This window comes from Calonectris borealis, chromosome 15 (genome assembly GCF_964195595.1).
Source record: "Calonectris borealis chromosome 15, bCalBor7.hap1.2, whole genome shotgun sequence".
NCBI classification, from domain to species: Eukaryota; Metazoa; Chordata; class Aves; order Procellariiformes; family Procellariidae; genus Calonectris; species Calonectris borealis.
Genome location: NC_134326.1, coordinates 2,847,698 through 2,865,082, shown reverse-complemented (window position 1 = coordinate 2,865,082; position 17,385 = coordinate 2,847,698). Strand labels below are relative to the sequence as shown.

Sequence of the window (17,385 nt, the reverse complement as noted above, 5' to 3'; positions counted from 1 at the left end):
GATAATTACAAGTAAACCTACCTACACATGAGACCACGTAAAGAAAAACAAAACCATTAATTAGACAAGCAAGGCAAGGAAGCATTAGAAGACAAAGCATTGTCAGAGAAACTCACCGGGAAGTCTTCTTGGTCTCCACTGTGGGCAATGAAATTCATCCTTGAGAGCACCTGGAAGTCACTGAAGGCTCAAGCACAAGTGCGGCCCTGAAGTCTTACTCTGGACTACAGAGTAGGGGGTTTCAGTTCAAGAAATAGTTATCAGCTCTCATCAATTTTTCCAATATGTTGTCTGCTAGTCTCCCACGAAGCCATAAGATTATAGAACTTATCATAGGCCTTGTTCTCAAGCTAAATCTTCTGAGAAATTACAGCAAGAAATTCTCCTTTAGCTTCTGCTTCATTTTCCTCACACAAAAAATTCTGTCTTAGGGGGCTGAAGTGAGTATTTGCTGCAAAGCAACACTCCCAGTTTCAAGTGCAAAAAGCACTGTCCAGAAGTGAGGAAAATGAACCATGACCTTCCAGCAAACAAGTTCGCCTAGTTCGAAGCCAGCCTCTCGCCCTCCTTGCTCTGCATTCACAGCCTTTAGTTGCACCATGGACAACAACCAAAATTTTGGCCATATGTCGATCACAGGGAAAAGAGCATTTCCTTCAGTGACCTTTTAGGAAAACAGAAGTATATCAATGTCTTTGTCTCGGCAGCTGAACACCTTCAAGCCATGGATGCAAACTGCTTCCCCACCGTAAAACGATCTTTTCATGTTTTAAGGGTTACCAGCCACAATGAGGACCAGCTTTAGACCTGGACAACAAACAAGGCAAGAATGGGGAACCTACAGAAGTGAAGCAATCGTGGCTTAACATTTCAGATGATGCCAACTGTAGAAGGTACACAAGAAGGGTATCTAGTTGGTAAAAAGTCCACAGGAGGCTCACACAGGAGCCCACACCTAAGACCATAGCCACAGTTCCTCAATGTAATTTCTTTGGACTATAAAAAAGGGAAAATGCATGGAACCACAACTGTGGGCCCCATGTAACAACCAGGAGAAACTGAACCTTTAAACCTATCTTTCAGACATTTCAAATTATACCACAGCAAATTTTTCCACTTGCCCCATCTCTGGACAGTCAGAATTTTTCAGCCTGCCCAAACATCACACAACAGGAAAGCTACCTTTGCAGACAGACACCATTGAAGGAAAAGTTGCACACACAACTTCTCCTTCTCTGAGAACAAAGATCACAACATGGACGCATGCAAAGAGATTTCTCTGCTCCTCACACTAATTCGAAGGAACATAAAATGTTCTCACGTGCATAAGCGATCTGCAGCTCCAATAAAGACCCAGTCACAAAACATTAACTCAAAGACACCATCATCCTTCTTCAGCACATGGGCAACTTGGAAGAGACATGACTCTCCAATCTTAACCTCAAGTGTAACCTATGCTCAATAACTACCATTCACAGGAAACATCATGCAACAGGAAAGCAAACTGATGAACCCACAGCTTGGCCAGTTGGAATCTGAGCAGTGGGATATCCAAAAATAAGACACCTTCAGTCTCATTTGATGTAGTTGAGCAGTGAACCCTGGGAATTAACAAAACACATGCCATGTCTCCACCAGCACCTCCTCATACACAGCACCTCCTCATACACAGCACCTCCAAGACTCTCCTCAAACACTTCCACAGATTGCATGACTGTCAATGATCTTCATCATTTGCAGACAGACCCCATCGAAAGAAAAGTTGCTCAGACAACTTCTCCTTACCATGGATAAGAGTTGACTTCTCACCAGGTGTATGTGACAAGCAAGACCATTTCTTCCAGTGACATTTTAAGGAAAGACGCATATGAAAGTCTTTCTCTTTACAGCTGTAAACATGAAAGGCACGTAGGGGACAGTCAGACAAATGGAACAGAGGTGATCTTCTAGACATTATCAGAGACAACAGCCACCTTTAGCTCATCCCAACAATCAAGTCAAGAAGTTAACACCTGTAGAAAGGAACGGATCACAATATACTAGATTATGTTCTAGATTATGGCTCTTAGGATAGGCACATAATCCAGGTATTTCACAGGGAATAAATAACCTGTTGGCTCCTCCCAAAGCTCCCATGATGGCAGTTGATATAAGTACAGAATTAAGCTGTCAGTTGAATACATTACGACAACCTGCAAACACACAGGAGGAACCTCCCAGTGCTCCCAATATGGCTGGAGTAACATGTCTCAGGCCAAACTTACTTGGGAAGCCATACCTCACATTACATGATCTTCACCTGGACACTGAACAGGGAAAGGAGCAAACCATAGCTCATGTGTCCTTCAACAGGCCCTCACGTACCGCTCCCATGACTCACATCTCCAACCCTTCACAACTTGCATGATGTTTTTTGACCCTCATAATTTGCATAACTTGTCATCAAAGGCCAGTTGCCCAGACCATTTCCCTATGACATGCACAGGGCCACCCACGCACTTCACATAGTTATCTTTACATCTCTGTACTAAGAAGGAAGATACATTTGTCTGCTCCCTAGTGTTCTGGGAAGAAACATCAAGGGTTTAAAAGTAAAAGAAGAGAGGTCCTCCAGGAGAGACTGGGTCAGTGAACATCTGCAGAGGGGGAATATCCCCCTCCTTGCATCTCCCCCCGCACCTTCAATCTCTCCCCTCCCGCCCTCGTATGGCTCTTGCTATAGCATGTATTTTCAAGTCAAGACAAACCCAGCTCCTTCTGCAATAAGTCAACCTTAGAAGACGGGGAATCAGCAAAACACATCTCCCGTTTCCTCCACTAGCCCTTCACTCGAAGCCACACAGGGACTTTCTCACAGAGTCACAACTTTTACGATTCTCTTTCATCTTCATAACAAGCAGACAGACTTCATCAGAGACGAGATTTTTCCCAGCCCATTCCTCCACCCGGTGCACAAAGATGGCAGCACGGACTCATATAAAGACATTTCGTTGCTCACCACGTTATCATAGAGAAACAGAACGGCTGATGAGAACAGAGAAACGATGACGAACCAGGTTATGCACGCGGCCATTAACGTTCCGATTCTCAACACAATTACTGTCGGAAAGATATCTGAACTTGCTGATAAAGATTTCTGAACTTGCTGATAGCTCAAACTACCATTTGCTGGTAATGCAGCACATCCGTTCAGAAGAACTGATACTGATAGCAAAAACGGTATTACACTTGTCAGGGGACAAAATGAAAAACCACTTGGCGCGTGATAAACACACAAAGACCCGCAAAAACGAAGCTCCAGCCAACAGCAGCCCTGCCCCCCACACCAACTGCAACGCGGAGCCACAACCCCACGCTCACCTCCCGGGAGCAAGAGGCATCAGCACACAGCGCGCTGCTCAGCGAAGCTTCGCCTTCCCCGACACCAACCCTCGGCCCTGCGCAGGACGCAGCCCAGGGCGCGGAAAGGGCACGGAAGCGGCAGAGCCAAGCGTCGCGGAGAAGATCGCGCCAGAGGAACTCACCGGGGCAGCGGCGGGGTCCGCGCGGCGGGCGCCGGCAAGGTCCTCCCCGAGCAGCGGCGCGGGCTCGTCGGGCGGCGGCCGGGCCGGGAGCGTGTCGCAGCAGCTGCCGCCCGACAAGCGGAGCTGGCTCTTGCGCGAGTCGGCGGTGAGCGACACCTCGTGCGAGTAGGAGTGCAGGAAGGCGCGGACGCCGTCGATGCCCACGAAGTGCGAGGCCGGCACGCCGCGCAGGGCGCCGCAGCCCGCCGGCAGCAGCTGCGAGCGGCGCCAGCGCCGCAGGCGCAGCGCCAGCAGCAGCAGCAGGAAGGCGAGGAAGAGGCAGGACACGGCCGCCACGGCCACCACCAGCCACCGCGTCAGGCTGCCGGCCGGCTCGCCCGGCGCCGCCGCCGCCGCGCTGCCCAGCTCCCACAGCAGCTCGGCCACGCTCTCGGCCAGCACCACCGTCAGCGTGGCCGTAGCCGACAGCGCCGGCCGCCCGTGGTCCTTCACCACCACCACCAGGCTCTGCCGCGCCGCGTCGCGGGCCAGCGGGAAGCGCGCCGTGCGCACCTCGCCGCTGTGCAGCCCCACGCGGAACAGCCCCGGCTCCGTCGCCTTGGCCAGCTCGTACGACAGCCACGCGTTCTGCCCCGCGTCCGCGTCCACCGCCACCACCTTGGCCACCAGCGCCCCGGGCTCCGCCGAGCGCGGCGCCAGCTCCACGCCCGCCCAGCCCGCGCCCGCCGCCGCCGCCGCCGCCGCCGCCGGCGGGTACAGCACCTGCGGCGCGTTGTCGTTCTCGTCCACGATCACGAGCCGCACCGACACGTTGCTGCTCCGCGCCGGCGCGCCGCCGTCCTCCGCCCGCACCCACAGCCCCACCTCGCGCACCTCCTCGTAGTCGAAGGAGCGCAGCGCGTACAGCGCGCCCGTCTCCGCCTGCACCGACACGTAGGACGAGAGCGGCGCGCCCCGCACCCGCCCCTCCGACAGCCGGTACCGCACGCGCGCGTTCTGCCCCCAGTCCGCGTCCGTCGCCCGCACCGTCAGCACCAGCGCGCCCGCCGCGTTGTTCTCGGGCAGCCGGGCGCTGTAGCGCGCCTCCGCGAACACCGGCGCGTTGTCGTTCACGTCCAGCACGCGCAGCGCCAGCACCGCGCTGCTCCACAGCGCCGGCGACCCGCCGTCCGCCGCCCGCACCGTCACGTTGTACTCCGCCACCTCCTCCCGGTCCAGCTCCCTCGCCGTCACCACGCGGTAGTAGTCCTCGAAGGACTTCTCCAGCCGGAACGGGACGCCCCCGTCCAGCGAGCACCGCACCTCGCCGTTCGCCCCCGAGTCCCGGTCCTGCACGTGCAGCAGGGCCACCACCGTCCCCGACGGCGCGTCCTCAGAGATCGCGCTCAGCGCCGACCGCACCGAAATCTCGGGCGCGTTGTCGTTCACGTCTGTCACCGAGATCGCGACTTTCGCCGTGTCGAAAAGCTCTCCGCCGTCATGTGCCTGCACCTCCAGTTCATGTAAGGAGATTTTCTCAAAGTCCAAATCGTCTTTAACGGATATTTCTCCTGTCTCGGAGTCCAGATAAAAAATTGCGGATGCCCGGTCTGAAAGTTTATGGAAACTGTATTTGACGTCCCCGTTCAGCCCCTCGTCAGCGTCGGTGGCCGTGAGGGTGACGAGGGTGGAGCCCACGAGCACGTCCTCCGGCACGCGCACCCTGTACTCCTCCTGGCTGAACACGGGCGCGTTGTCGTTGGCGTCCAGCACCGCCACGCGGATCCGCGCCGTGCCCGTCCGCGCCGGCTCTCCGCCGTCGCTCGCCCTCAGCACCAGCTCGTGAAACGCCGCCTCCTCCCGGTCCAGCGCCTTCGCCAGCACCAGCTCGGGACGCTGATCCCCGCCGGGGCCCGCTTGCACGGCCAGCGAGAAGTGCTCGTCGTCGCTCAGCGCGTAGCTCTGCACAGAATTCCGGCCCACGTCCGGGTCGTGAGCTCTGGCCAGGGGAAACCGCGACCCCGGGGCTGTCACCTCGCTCATTCTCAGCTCCGTTTCTTCCTTTCGGAAGCTGGGCGCGTTGTCGTTAATGTCCGTGATCTCCACTTCGATTCTGTAGACCTGCATTTCCCCCTCCACTATCACCTCACAGCGCAGCACGCATTGCTCCGCACTCTCGCACAGCTGCTCTCTGTCTATCCTCTCCGCCGTCACTAAATGTCCCGTCTTCCCGTGCAGAGCGAAATACTGCGTCCTACCTTCGGAGACAACGCGGACGCCGCTGTCGCGGAGCGCCTGCACCTCCAGCCCCAGGTCCTTGGCCACGTCGCCCACGAACGAGCCCTTCGGCATCTCCTCGGGAAGCGAGTAGCGCAGCTGCCCCCACGCCGCCTCCCACGCCGCCACCAGGACGCACCACAGCAGGGCTCGCTCCCGCCGGCCCCAGCGCCTCCCCGCCGCGCACATCGCCGCCGCGGCCCCGCCGGCACAGCACCACCGCCGGCAGCTCCTCGCCGCTCACCGCCGACCCGACTCCCGCTACGGCCCTGGCTCCCGCGGCCGCTGCCGCTCCGGCTCCGGCTCCGGCTCGCCGCTGCCGGCCGCTGCCGCCGGCCCCTCCGCCCCGCTGCAGCACGGCTCCGCACCGCGGGGACGCTCGCAGACCGCCCGGCCGCCGAGCCAGCCAGCGAGCGAGCGAGCGAGCCGGGCCGCAGCGGGCGGGGCTGCCTGCAACGCTCCGGCCTTCCTCTCGCTCCTCCTCGGTCAACAGCGGCGCCCGCAGCCTCCTCCCGGCACTGCAGGCACCGAGCGCTGCCCAGCGCTGCCCGCCCTGCCTTTCCCACGGACAGCTCGCGGGGACGGCACCGTCGCCACGGAGACAGCGGGGCCCGTCCAGCGGTGACCTCCTGCGCGGCCTTTTCCCGAGCCCACCTCTGCTTTGATCCTCGAGGCGATCCCAGCCAGGAGGAAGGCACAGGCCTCCCGTGAGCCTGGTATTTCTACCGCACGGGAAAAATGAAGTGGTAATGGCGATATATGTCAAGTAATATATGACGTGTAAAATACTGCCAGCCTTATCCCGTTAGTTCGAAAGCTCAGTCTCCACCACGAATTGCGCAGCTTTTTGTAGCAGTCGTGCTTGAATGACTTTTCCCTCACCCTTTCTGCAGATCAAAGCTGCGTCATACAGCCACATTAATTCCCCACATCCCGATCAATAGAACAAAGCAGCAATGGAGACCCCCCCCTCAAAAGGAGTCCTCCTCAGAGACGGCCCTTCCCCCTCGGCTTTGATACTTTTCAGCTGCACGTCGGAGGCTGCTCTGAATCAGCCTCCATTTCTCCCCCTTCTCCAACCACCACTTCGGAATTTTGCATTGTAACCTCACACAGTACAGGCTCTGCTTACACTTAGGACTTAGACACTCAGACAGATCAGGAACAGTAAAAAAAGAGGGGGTCAAAAATCAGAAATAACTGCACAAAGAACTCAGAGAAACAATGCCTGGAAAAAATTAGTCAGCCTCACTCGTGCTGCCATTTCTGCAGCGGCCTTCCCTCAGAAGATGGGAGGGCACACGGCAGAGGCGGAGGAACCATCTGTAACTTCTCCATTCATGGAGTCTCACGCTCTTTCTTTTGGGTGTTCAACGCCTAAACGGCATTGACCAACGGGTTTTTGTTCCGCCGTCAACAAGGACCAAATCTATCACTTCAGGAAAAAGCAACCAGGAAGGAAAAATCTCCAACACCAAGTGTCAACCCCATTTTCCCCACCCCGTCGGTAGAATTAGCGGATCTCATTTTACTCAGGAAGGATTCGCCTTCACCCTTACTAACTTACAGCATTTTAGACAACACAAGTTTCGCAGTCAAAACTTCTCAGCTCACCCTGAACCTGGGACCAGCGATGAACCCAGAAGTGCCGACGCCAACTGCCTGAACTTTCAATCTTTCATGGAGACACGGATCAGCACTTCCCACCCACACCACCCGAGCAAATCGAGGACAAAGAGGATCTAAACGGGATAGATGAATGTTCCGTACATAATTTAACTGCTAGGGTGGAGATGAAACAAGAATTTAGGAACAATTTAGCAATAATAGGAATTACTGGAGTCATCATGTCTCTCAACAGTTGACACTGAATGGAAAAGAAGAGAAGTAGATGACTCTGGAAGGTGGAAGGAAGTCCACACCTTGGGATCCCTTTATCTTGGATGAGCGGCTGGAAGCAAACGATGGGGAAGATGACCCAATCAAGCCAACAAGATAAAAAGAATCGCTGCGATCAGATATAAAGCAGCTGCAGGCCACAGGAGTATCTCCGTGATGGGCCCGAAATGGTAAAACGTGAATGAGTTAAGTCCATGGTGACCCTGGAGCAGAACACGTAGGAAATTAAGTAATTCTTTCAAATAACTTTAAGAATCACCCAAAACTGAGATTCAAAAAGGTGCAAGGACCTCATTCTACACACTAAGGATCCGCATTAACCATTACTTCTCAGCTGAACCAGAACGTGGGATGAATCAAGACGCGCTATCACTAACTGCCTGCTACGAGTGGGAAATGAAAAAAGACAATGTTTCTGCCTTGTCGACGTCCAGCATCAGCAGAGCTCATTCCATCGAAGAGCTTCAACACATCTCTACCACTGTGTCCAGCACAAGCTGAATGAAGAGAACCTCCCCACTCAGCCTACACGCGTGACAGCTGATGAGGCAGGAAGTGCCGCTTCGGACCGCCTGCTGCCAAAAAAGGGGCGGTACAGGATGATTTCATTCCTTCACGGAAACTCAGGTCGGCACTAGGGGCCAAAGCAGACACACGAAGAGCTACAGCCCACCACCCTGGGCGTGAGGTTAGGAAAAGCTCAGGGACAAGGGCCTCGCGGGCTTACAGACCTGCGGTGCGTCGGGGTCCGCGGGCGGCTCTCCCGCGCCGGCGCTGCTGCTCGGGCTCCGCTTCCCGCAGGGCTCCCCGCCCACAAGCTCCTCCGCCGGCAGGCTGGGCAGCGGCGGCGGCGGCGGCAGCCAAGCGCCCTCGGCGACGGCGCGGCCCGGCGCCACGCACAGGTTGTAGGAGTAGGGCAAGGTGCCCTCGCAGAAGTCGGCCGGGAAGGCGGCGCCGGCCACGGAGAAGCGCTGCGCGCCCAGGCAGCGCAGGACGGCGGGCGGCCCGGCCCGGCGCACCCGCGCCAGCACGGCCAGCGCCACGCTCAGCAGGAACAGGGCGGAGAGGAGCGCCAGCGCCAGCACCAGGTAGAACTGCAGCTCCGCCGGCGAGTCGGCGCCCGCCGCCCGCTCGCTCAGCTCCGGCAGCGCCTCCTGCAAGCTCTCGGCCAGCACCATGTGCAGCGTGGCCGTGGCCGACAGCGCCGGCTGCCCGTGGTCCTTCACCACGGCCACCAGCCGCTGCTTCGCCGCGTCCCGCTCCGACACGGCCCGCGCCGTCCGCACCTCGCCGCTGTGCAGCCCCACGCGGAACAGCGCCGGCTCCGCCGCCTGCACCAGCTCGTACGACAGCCACGCGTTGCGCCCCGCGTCCGCGTCCACCGCCACCACCTTGGCCACCAGGTACCCGGCCGCGGCCGACCGCGGTACCACCTCGAACGGCGCCGCCGCCGCGCCCGCCGCCCCCGCGCTCCCCGCCGCCCCCGCGCCCGCCGCCGGCCACAGCACCCGCGGCGCGTTGTCGTTGCGGTCCAGCACGAAGACGCGCACCGTCGCCGTCGAGCTCCGCGCCGGCGCCCCGCCGTCCTGCGCCCGCACCGTCACCGCGAACTCGCGGCACTGCTCGTAGTCGAAGGAGCGCTGCGCGTACACCGCGCCGCTCCGCGCCTCCACCGACACGTACGCCGCCGCGCCCGCCGCGCCCGCGCTGCCGCCCGCCAGCCAGTAGCTCACGCGCCCGTTGGCGCCCGCGTCCGCGTCCCGCGCGCGCACGCGCAGCACCGGCGCGCCCGCCGCGTTGTTCTCCGCCACGTAGGCGCTGTAGGCGGCCTCCTCGAACACCGGCGCGTTGTCGTTCACGTCCGACACCTCCAGCACCAGCGCCGCGCGGCTGGACAGCGCCGGGCTGCCCCGGTCCCTGGCCACCACCGTCACCCGGTGCTCGGCCGCCTGCTCCCGGTCCAGCGCGCTCGCCGTCACCACCTTGTACGAGCCGCCCGACGACGCCACGATCGACAGCGGCGCCTCGCCCGACAGCTCGCACCACACCTGACCGTTCTCCCCGGAGTCCGGGTCGTTCACGTTCAGGAGGGCAACCACCGTGCCGGACGGCGCGTCCTCGGGCACCGGGCTCGACACTGACAGCAGCGTGATGTCGGGCGCGTTGTCGTTCACGTCCAGCACCTCCACCTCCACCTTGCAGTGCGCCGCCAGACCGCCCCCGTCCCTCGCCTCCACGGCCAGGCTGAACGCTCGCGTGTCCTCGAAGTCCAGCGCCTCCTGCAGCGTGACGGCCCCGCTCTCCGCGTCCACCACGAACTTCTGAAGCACCTTGGCCGGCGTTTCCCCGAAGCCGTAGGTGATGCGGGCGTTGGTGCCGGCGTCAGCGTCGGAGGCGGACACGTTCAGCACCGGCGAGCCCGGCGGCGCGTCCTCCCGCAGGCTCGCGCGGTACCGGTCCTGCGCGAACACGGGAGGGTTGTCGTTGGCGTCGGTGACGTTGATGCAGAGCTGGGCGGTGCCGCTCCGGGGCGGCTCGCCGCCGTCCAGCGCCGTCAGCACCAGCCGCAGGCTCTGCTCGCTCTCCCGGTCCAGCGCGCGGCGCAGCACCAGCTCCGCGAACTTGCTGCCGTCCTGGCTCTCCCTCACCTCCACCGCGAAGTACGCGTTGGCCTCCAGCTCGTAGCCCTGCAGCGAGTTGCTGCCCACGTCCGCGTCTTCGGCTACGCCCAAGTAAAAACGGGCGCCGGGAGGTGTCGATTCAATGATTTCGAAGTGAATGTTGTCCTTAAGAAAACGCGGCGCGTTGTCGTTGACGTCCTGGATGGCCACCTCGACGTGGAAAACGTTCAGCGGGTTCTGCACCAGCGCCTCGAAGCTGACGGAGCAGGACGCCGACTCGCCGCACATCTCCTCCCGGTCCAGCCTCTCGCTCACGTACAGGTTCCCGCTCTCCCCGCTCACCGTGAAGTATTTCAGCTGCCTTTTAGCGGCAGCCGCCACCCGCAGCTTGCGTGCCGGCAGCTCCGCCGGGCTCAGCCCCAGGTCCCGCGCCAGCGGCCCCACCAGCGAGCCTCTGCCCAGCTCCTCGGGGATGGCGTAGCGGATCCGCTCCGCCGCCGCCCGGCACCACAAGCACAGCAGCAAAGCGGGCAGCACCACTCGCCCGGCCGCTCGCCCGCGGCTCTGCCTCTGCCTGCCCGCCATGCTCGGCAGCGCTCGCCGCGCTCCTCCCTCCTGCCGCTGCCGCTGCCGCTGCCGCTGCCCTCCCTCCCTTCCAGCCACTCTCCGCAGCGAGCGCAGGGGCCGCCGGAGGGCAGCGAGCTCGGCGCCGGCTCGGACGCCGCTGCTCCCCGCGCCGCGCCGCCTCTCGCCTCTGCTGCCCGTGCCGCTGCCGCTCTGGCCGGCGCCGTGCGAGCGAGCAGCCTGCGGGGGCAGGACGCTGCGCCGGCTCCGGCGCCGGCGCCGCTCCGCGTCGGCCAACAGCGGCACCCGGAGGCGCCGCGACGCCACCGCAGCCGGCTGATGGCCGCGCTCGCAGCTGCGCGGGCTTTGGCCACTGCTGCGGGGCTGCATTTCTGGGGTCTCTCTTTTATTAAAATCGGGAAAATTCCTTATTCTAATGCGGAATACTCGAAGACACTTGCTTAATGCAGCTCCAAAGGCGTTTAAACCAGACACACTGTCAGGGACTTTTAGGTCATCTCCTTGACTCACAATGAAGAGTCAGTAGTAAATATTCTGGCAGTGCAATAAAGAAACGAAGTCAGCTGCCCTTAATAAATTCTGAAGGGAACCTGTGGAAGCCTTTATTTTCAGTTCTGCTTTCCTCACCTGCGACAAATATCAAGAAGGAAATATTTGTGTGGGAGTAATCAATATGTAATCAGAAACAGAATGAAACAAAAGTCATTGCAATCCTGTCATGCCAGACCTGCAAAGGGTTTCCGTCTTCTCTGCATTTCTTCTGTTTGCTCATGTGTGTCTCTGACGTTCATCCCACTGTTGATTTTTCTTATAGGGAGCAGAACAATTACACTAAGAATTATATGACCCTAAAGGTAAGGTGCGTAGCCCTATGCTAAGATAACAGAATAACCTTTATTGTTTGATTCTGATTCACAAAAGTTCCTTCTTTTGCATCTCCATAATTGAGGCGCTGACAATGGGAAAGTGCAAAGCCACGTCGAGTCTTTCACGGAACCAAAAAACGGTTTAGATTGGAAGAGACCTTACAGGTTGGAAGGGACCTTTACCTTATAGCTTTAAAGCCATGGGCAGGGACATCCTTCACCGGGTCAAGTTGCTCAAAGCCCCGTCCAACCTGACCTTGAGCACTTTCAGTGACGGCGCATCCACAACTTACCTGGGCAAGCTCTTCCAGTGTCTCACAACCATCCTCATAAAACATTTCTTCTTTATGTCCAATCTAAACATACCCTCGTTCTGTTTAAAACCATTGCCCCTTGTCCTGTCACGACAGGCCCTGGTAAAAAGGTGCTCTCCCTCTTTCTCAGAAGCCCCCTTTATATATTGAAAAGCCGCAATAAGGATTCCCAGAGCCTTCTCTTCTCCAGGCTGAAGAACCTACTGGAACAGGTCCATATCTTTCTTGTAGTGTGGGCCCCAGAGCTGCACACAATACTCCAGGTGCGGTCTCATGAAAGCACAGTAGAGGGAGGGAACCACCACGCTACTTGTTATGCAGCCCAGGATATGATTGCCTTTCTGGGCAGCAAGTGCACATGGCCGGCTCATGTCCCATTTATCACCCACCAGTACTCCCAAGTCATTCTCTGCAGGGCTGCTCTCAATCCATTCATCCCACAGTCTGTATGGAAACTGGGGATTGCCCTGACCCACGTGCAGGACCTTGCACTTGGGTTCATGACGTTCGCACAGACCCACTTCTCCAGCCTTTCAAGGTCCCTCTGGATGGCATCCCTTCCCTCTAGCAAATCAGCTGCACCACTCAGCTTGGTGTCATCTGCAAACTTGCTCAGCGTGCACTCAATCCCACTGTCTATGTCATTCAGGAAAATAGTAAATAGCGCTGGTCCCAGTACGGACCCTGGACGAACACCACATGTTACTGCTTTCCACTTGGAAACGATAACTCAACGATAACTCTTTGGACATGGCCATCCACACAGTTTCTTCTCCCTCTAACAGTCCATCTGTCAAACCCATGTCTCTCCAATTGAGTGGCCACCATGTTACGGGGAACCATGTAGGGGACACCCTGCATGCATTCTCCCACTGACCCCAGTCAGTTCATGGAAACCTTGGCTGGGCTGGGTTGCCACTCTGCACTTTGAGGACTGCACTAGAGATGGTTTTGCTTTCTTTCCCTACAGACAAGTGTGCCTCTGGGAGCACACGCAGGCCTAGGAAAGCCTTCCTCTTCACAGCTCTAAACATCAAAGGTGTGTACGGGAACTGCCCCTGCACTCAGACAGTTGGAGCAGATGTGACCTTCCCCATTTCATCAGACACCCTGAGGTCGAGCTCTAGCTCATGACAACAAGCAAGGCAAACGTTAGAAACAGACAAAAATGAACGGATCAGGTGGAATAACATTTCTTAGGCCAAACTTCTTGAGCAGAAGTAACTCCAATTGCATGGTACTCCATTAGGCAGCACACGGTTGTGTTATCTATGACAAGCAGGGAAATGACCATCTGTTCTTCTATAGCCTCACACACAGAGCTCCCCTGTCTTCTCTCCAACCCTACACAACTTGCAGGTTTGCTTCTGACCTTCTCAAAATTGGCAAAAACGTATCATGAGGGGACAATGCACTATGATCACACCAAGAAGGGAGGTACCTTTGTCTGCTAACCATCATTCTGAGAAGAAAAAGGAGGAGTCTAGGCACAGCAAAAAAAATAAAAAAGGAGCGGTCACCCAACAGAGAATGGGTCATCAAGCCATCAGCTTAGGGGGAATCACACGCACTGTTCCACAGAGATGCAACTTCTACTAAGGTCATGTTTATGTCTGTTCCCCTCAACAGTAACAGAACACAAAGATACCCTCACATCTCCTGCCTTTCACACCCGCTGTAGTAAGACCAAGAGGCACTAACACACGCCAGGTCGCTAAATGAAGCTATGCTGATAATTACAAGTAAACCTACCTACATATTGGACCTGGTAAAGAAAAACAAAACCATAAATCAGACAAGCAAGGCAAGCAAGCATTAGAAGACAAAGTGTTGTCAGAGAAACTCACTGGCACGATGGCTCGGTCTTCACTTCATCCCTCAGAGCACCCAGAAGTCATTGAGGTCTCAAGGTCTAAGTGCGGCCCTAAAGCTTTACTCTGGACTACAGAGCAGGGGGGTTCAGTTTACGAAATTGTCATCAGCTCATGTGGCCTGCTCATCCCCCACAAATATGAAGCCCTAAGTGTAAACACCGTGTCATGTGCCTCACACCTAAAATTCTGACTTACACGGCTGAAGTGAGTATTTGCTGCAAAACAACACTCACAGCTTCAAAAGCAAAAGCACTGTCCACAAACAGGGAAAAGGAACCACGACCTTCCAGGAAACAAAGGCCAGAAAGAAAGTGTAATTACAACACTTTACAATTACACCCGAGCCTGATCATTTTAACAGATCTCTACTTTGAAGGACTATCAGCCAAACTGAGGCCCAGTTTTAGAACAGGAGAAGAAACAAGAAAGTAGTATGAAACCTACAGAAGTCAAGGAATCATAGCTTAACATTTCAGATTATGTCAACTCTAGTAGGTACACAAGAAGAGTATCCAGTTGGTAAAAAGTACGTGGCAGGAGCTCACACCAATGACCACAGCCACAGTTCTCAAAGTCATTTCTTTGGACAACAAGAAAAGCAAAATGCACAGAACCACAACTGTGGGACCCATCCAACAACTAGAAGAAACTGAACATTGACACCTACCTTTCAGACATTTCAAACTGTACCACAGCAAATTCATCCACCTGCCCTGTCTCTGTGCAGACAGAATGCTTCAGCGTGCTCAAACAGGACACAACAGGGAAGCTACCTCTGCAGAGAGACATCACTGAAAGAAATGTTGCGCACACAACTTCTCACGGACAAAAAGGATCACAACATGGATGCACGCATGGAGGCTTCTCTGCTCATCACACTCGTTTCAGGAAACATAAAATGTTCTAAAGGGCATAAGCGATATGCAGCTCAGTTAAAGACTCAGTTGTCACTATCAGCTCAAAGACACCATCATTCTTCCTCACCACACGGCCAATTTGGAAGATACGTGACTCTGCAACTGTTAATGCAATGTTGACGTCTGTGCCCAACAACTACCATTCACAGGAAAAGCTGTATCCAACGCGACAGTGCATAAATTGAGTAACTTCCTCACACATGCTTCAAAGAACAAGCCCCAAACCCAGAAATTCCTGTCAAAAATCCCCTCCCATCCCCTACATCCACACCAATTTTAATACTGACAAAACACCAGCAGTTACTTCATAAGAGCAAGAGCCGTTAATAAAGTCTGGTCAAGGCTGGGAAAAGCTTAATACAACCACGATGAAACTCTACATCACACTCTTACAAGGTCATACAGGCGGAAAAATGACGTTTCACATAGCAATTTCTAGAAATAGCACCCCTGGAGCATGTTTCCACTTCCATGGCGATTGCTTGCAGACAAATTCGTCAGAGGATTGTCATCCACTTCCCACAGGTATCCCCGCTGAAAAGCTCCTCCACCAGCAGGAGGACCATTCTTCATGCACAGTTATTGCACAAACACTTCATTATTGTCAGAGGACTACCATTGCCTTTTAGAATAGGGAATCCACGATCACAACATGAATGGCACAGGCCTTGGCACCAGGCATGAAATCAAACCATTGCTCAGCCAAAACCACATTGACCCACCTCTTTTCATGGTCGGAAGCTACTCCCTCGCCTTCCTTGCTCTGCATTCGCAGCCTTTAGTTGCACCACTGACAATATCCAACTTTTGGCTATATGTCAGCCACAGGCAAAAGAGCATTTCATTCAGTGACGTTTTAGGGAAGCATAAGTTTATCACAGACCTTGTCTTGGCAGCTGTACACCTTCAAGGTAGGGATGGAAACTGCTCTCCCAGCCTGATAATTATGAGAGATCTTTTAGTGTTTTCAGGATTGCCAGGCACAATGAAGCAACCCTGACAAAAAAAGGCAAGAATGGGAAATCCACAGAAGTGTATGATTCATAGCTTGCATTTCAGATTGTGTCAATTGGCGTAGGTACACAACAAAGGTAACTAGCTGCTAACAAGTACACAGGAGACTCACACAGGAGCCCACACCAAAGACCATAGCCACAGTTCCAAAGTCAGTTCTTTGGACAATAAGAAAAGGAAAATGCGTGGAACCACAACTGTGGGCTTCATCTGACAGCTAGGACAAACTGCACCTTTGCATTTACCTTTTAGACATTTCAAACTATACCCCAGCGAACTCTTCCACCTGCCCTGTCTCTGTGCAGACAGAACCCTTCTCCCTGTCCAAACATCACACAACGGGAAAGCTACCTCTGCAGACAGACACCATTAAAAGAAATGTTGCACGCACAACTTCTCGGATCCCAAGGATCACAACACAGATGCATGCACAGAGATTTTTCTGCTCCTACCATTACCTTGAACAAAGGTAAAACGTTATAAAGGGCATAAGCAATAAGCAGCTCGATTAAAGACCTAGTCGTCAAAGTATCAACTCAAAGGCAACGTCACCCTTCTTCAGCACATGGGCTATTTGGAAGGTATGTGACACTGCCACTATTCATGCATTACATCTATGCCTGATAACTACCATTCACAGGAAACATCATGCAACAAGAAAGCAAACTGATGAACCCAAACTTTGCCTTATCAAAATATAAGATAGCTCTAGGCTCATTTTCAGAAGGCCAACACTAAACCCTAGCAATCAACAAAACACGTGCCATGTCTCCACCAGCACCTCCTCACACACAGCACCCCCAAGACACTCCTCAAACCCTTCACAGATTGCATGGCTGTCAATGATCTTGATCATTTGCAGATAGACTCCATTGAAAGAAAAGTTGCTCAGACAACTTCTCCTTACCATGGATAAGAGTTGACTTCTCACCAGGTGTATGTGACAAGCAAGACCATTTCTTCCAGTGACATTTTAAGGAAAGACATCTATGAAAGTCTTCCTCTTTACAGCTAGAAACATGAAAGGCACATAGACAAATGTGACAGATATGATCTTCCACACATTACCAGAGACATCAGCCCACCTTCAGATCATTACAACGAGCAAGGCAAGAAGTTAACACCTGCAGAAAGGAAGGGATCACAACATACTTTTCTAGTTTATGGCTCTTAGGATAGGCACATAATTCAGGTCTTTAGTAGGGAATGAATCATCAGTTGGCTCCTCCCAAATATCCCATTATCGGACTTGCCGTAAGTATAGAATTAAGGTGTTGAATACATCACGACAACCTCCAAACACACAGGAGGCACCTCCCAGGGCTCCCAATACAGCTGGAGTACCATGTATTCGACCAAACTTACTTGGGAAGATGAAACTCACATTGCATGACCCTACAGCTGGGCACTGAACAGGGAAAGGAGCAAACCATCTCTCTTGTGTCCTTCAACAATCCCTCACGTACAGCTCCCATGACTCTCATCTCCAACTCTTCACAACTTGCATGAGGTTCT

The 17,385-nt window shown here is 55.0% G+C and overlaps 3 protein-coding genes across 3 annotated transcripts in view; all 3 read right to left on the bottom strand.

Moving 5' to 3' along the window:
* LOC142088578 (protocadherin gamma-A4-like) overlaps window positions 1-17,385 on the bottom strand; it is a 119,951-nt gene that overhangs the window by 94,304 nt on the left and 8,262 nt on the right. The window lies entirely within an intron of this gene.
* On the bottom strand, window positions 2,826-5,969 carry LOC142088917 (protocadherin gamma-A2-like). Its single transcript, XM_075164791.1, has 3 exons — window positions 4,191-5,969; window positions 3,525-3,779; window positions 2,826-2,885 (listed from the first exon to the last, which is right to left on the bottom strand). Exons 1-3 carry the CDS (start codon window positions 5,967-5,969, stop codon window positions 2,826-2,828), a joined length of 2,094 nt encoding a protein of 697 aa, XP_075020892.1.
* LOC142088915 (protocadherin gamma-B5-like) lies at window positions 8,369-10,885 on the bottom strand. The gene has a single exon (XM_075164790.1). The coding sequence runs from the start codon at window positions 10,883-10,885 to the stop codon at window positions 8,369-8,371; it is 2,517 nt and encodes an 838-aa protein (XP_075020891.1).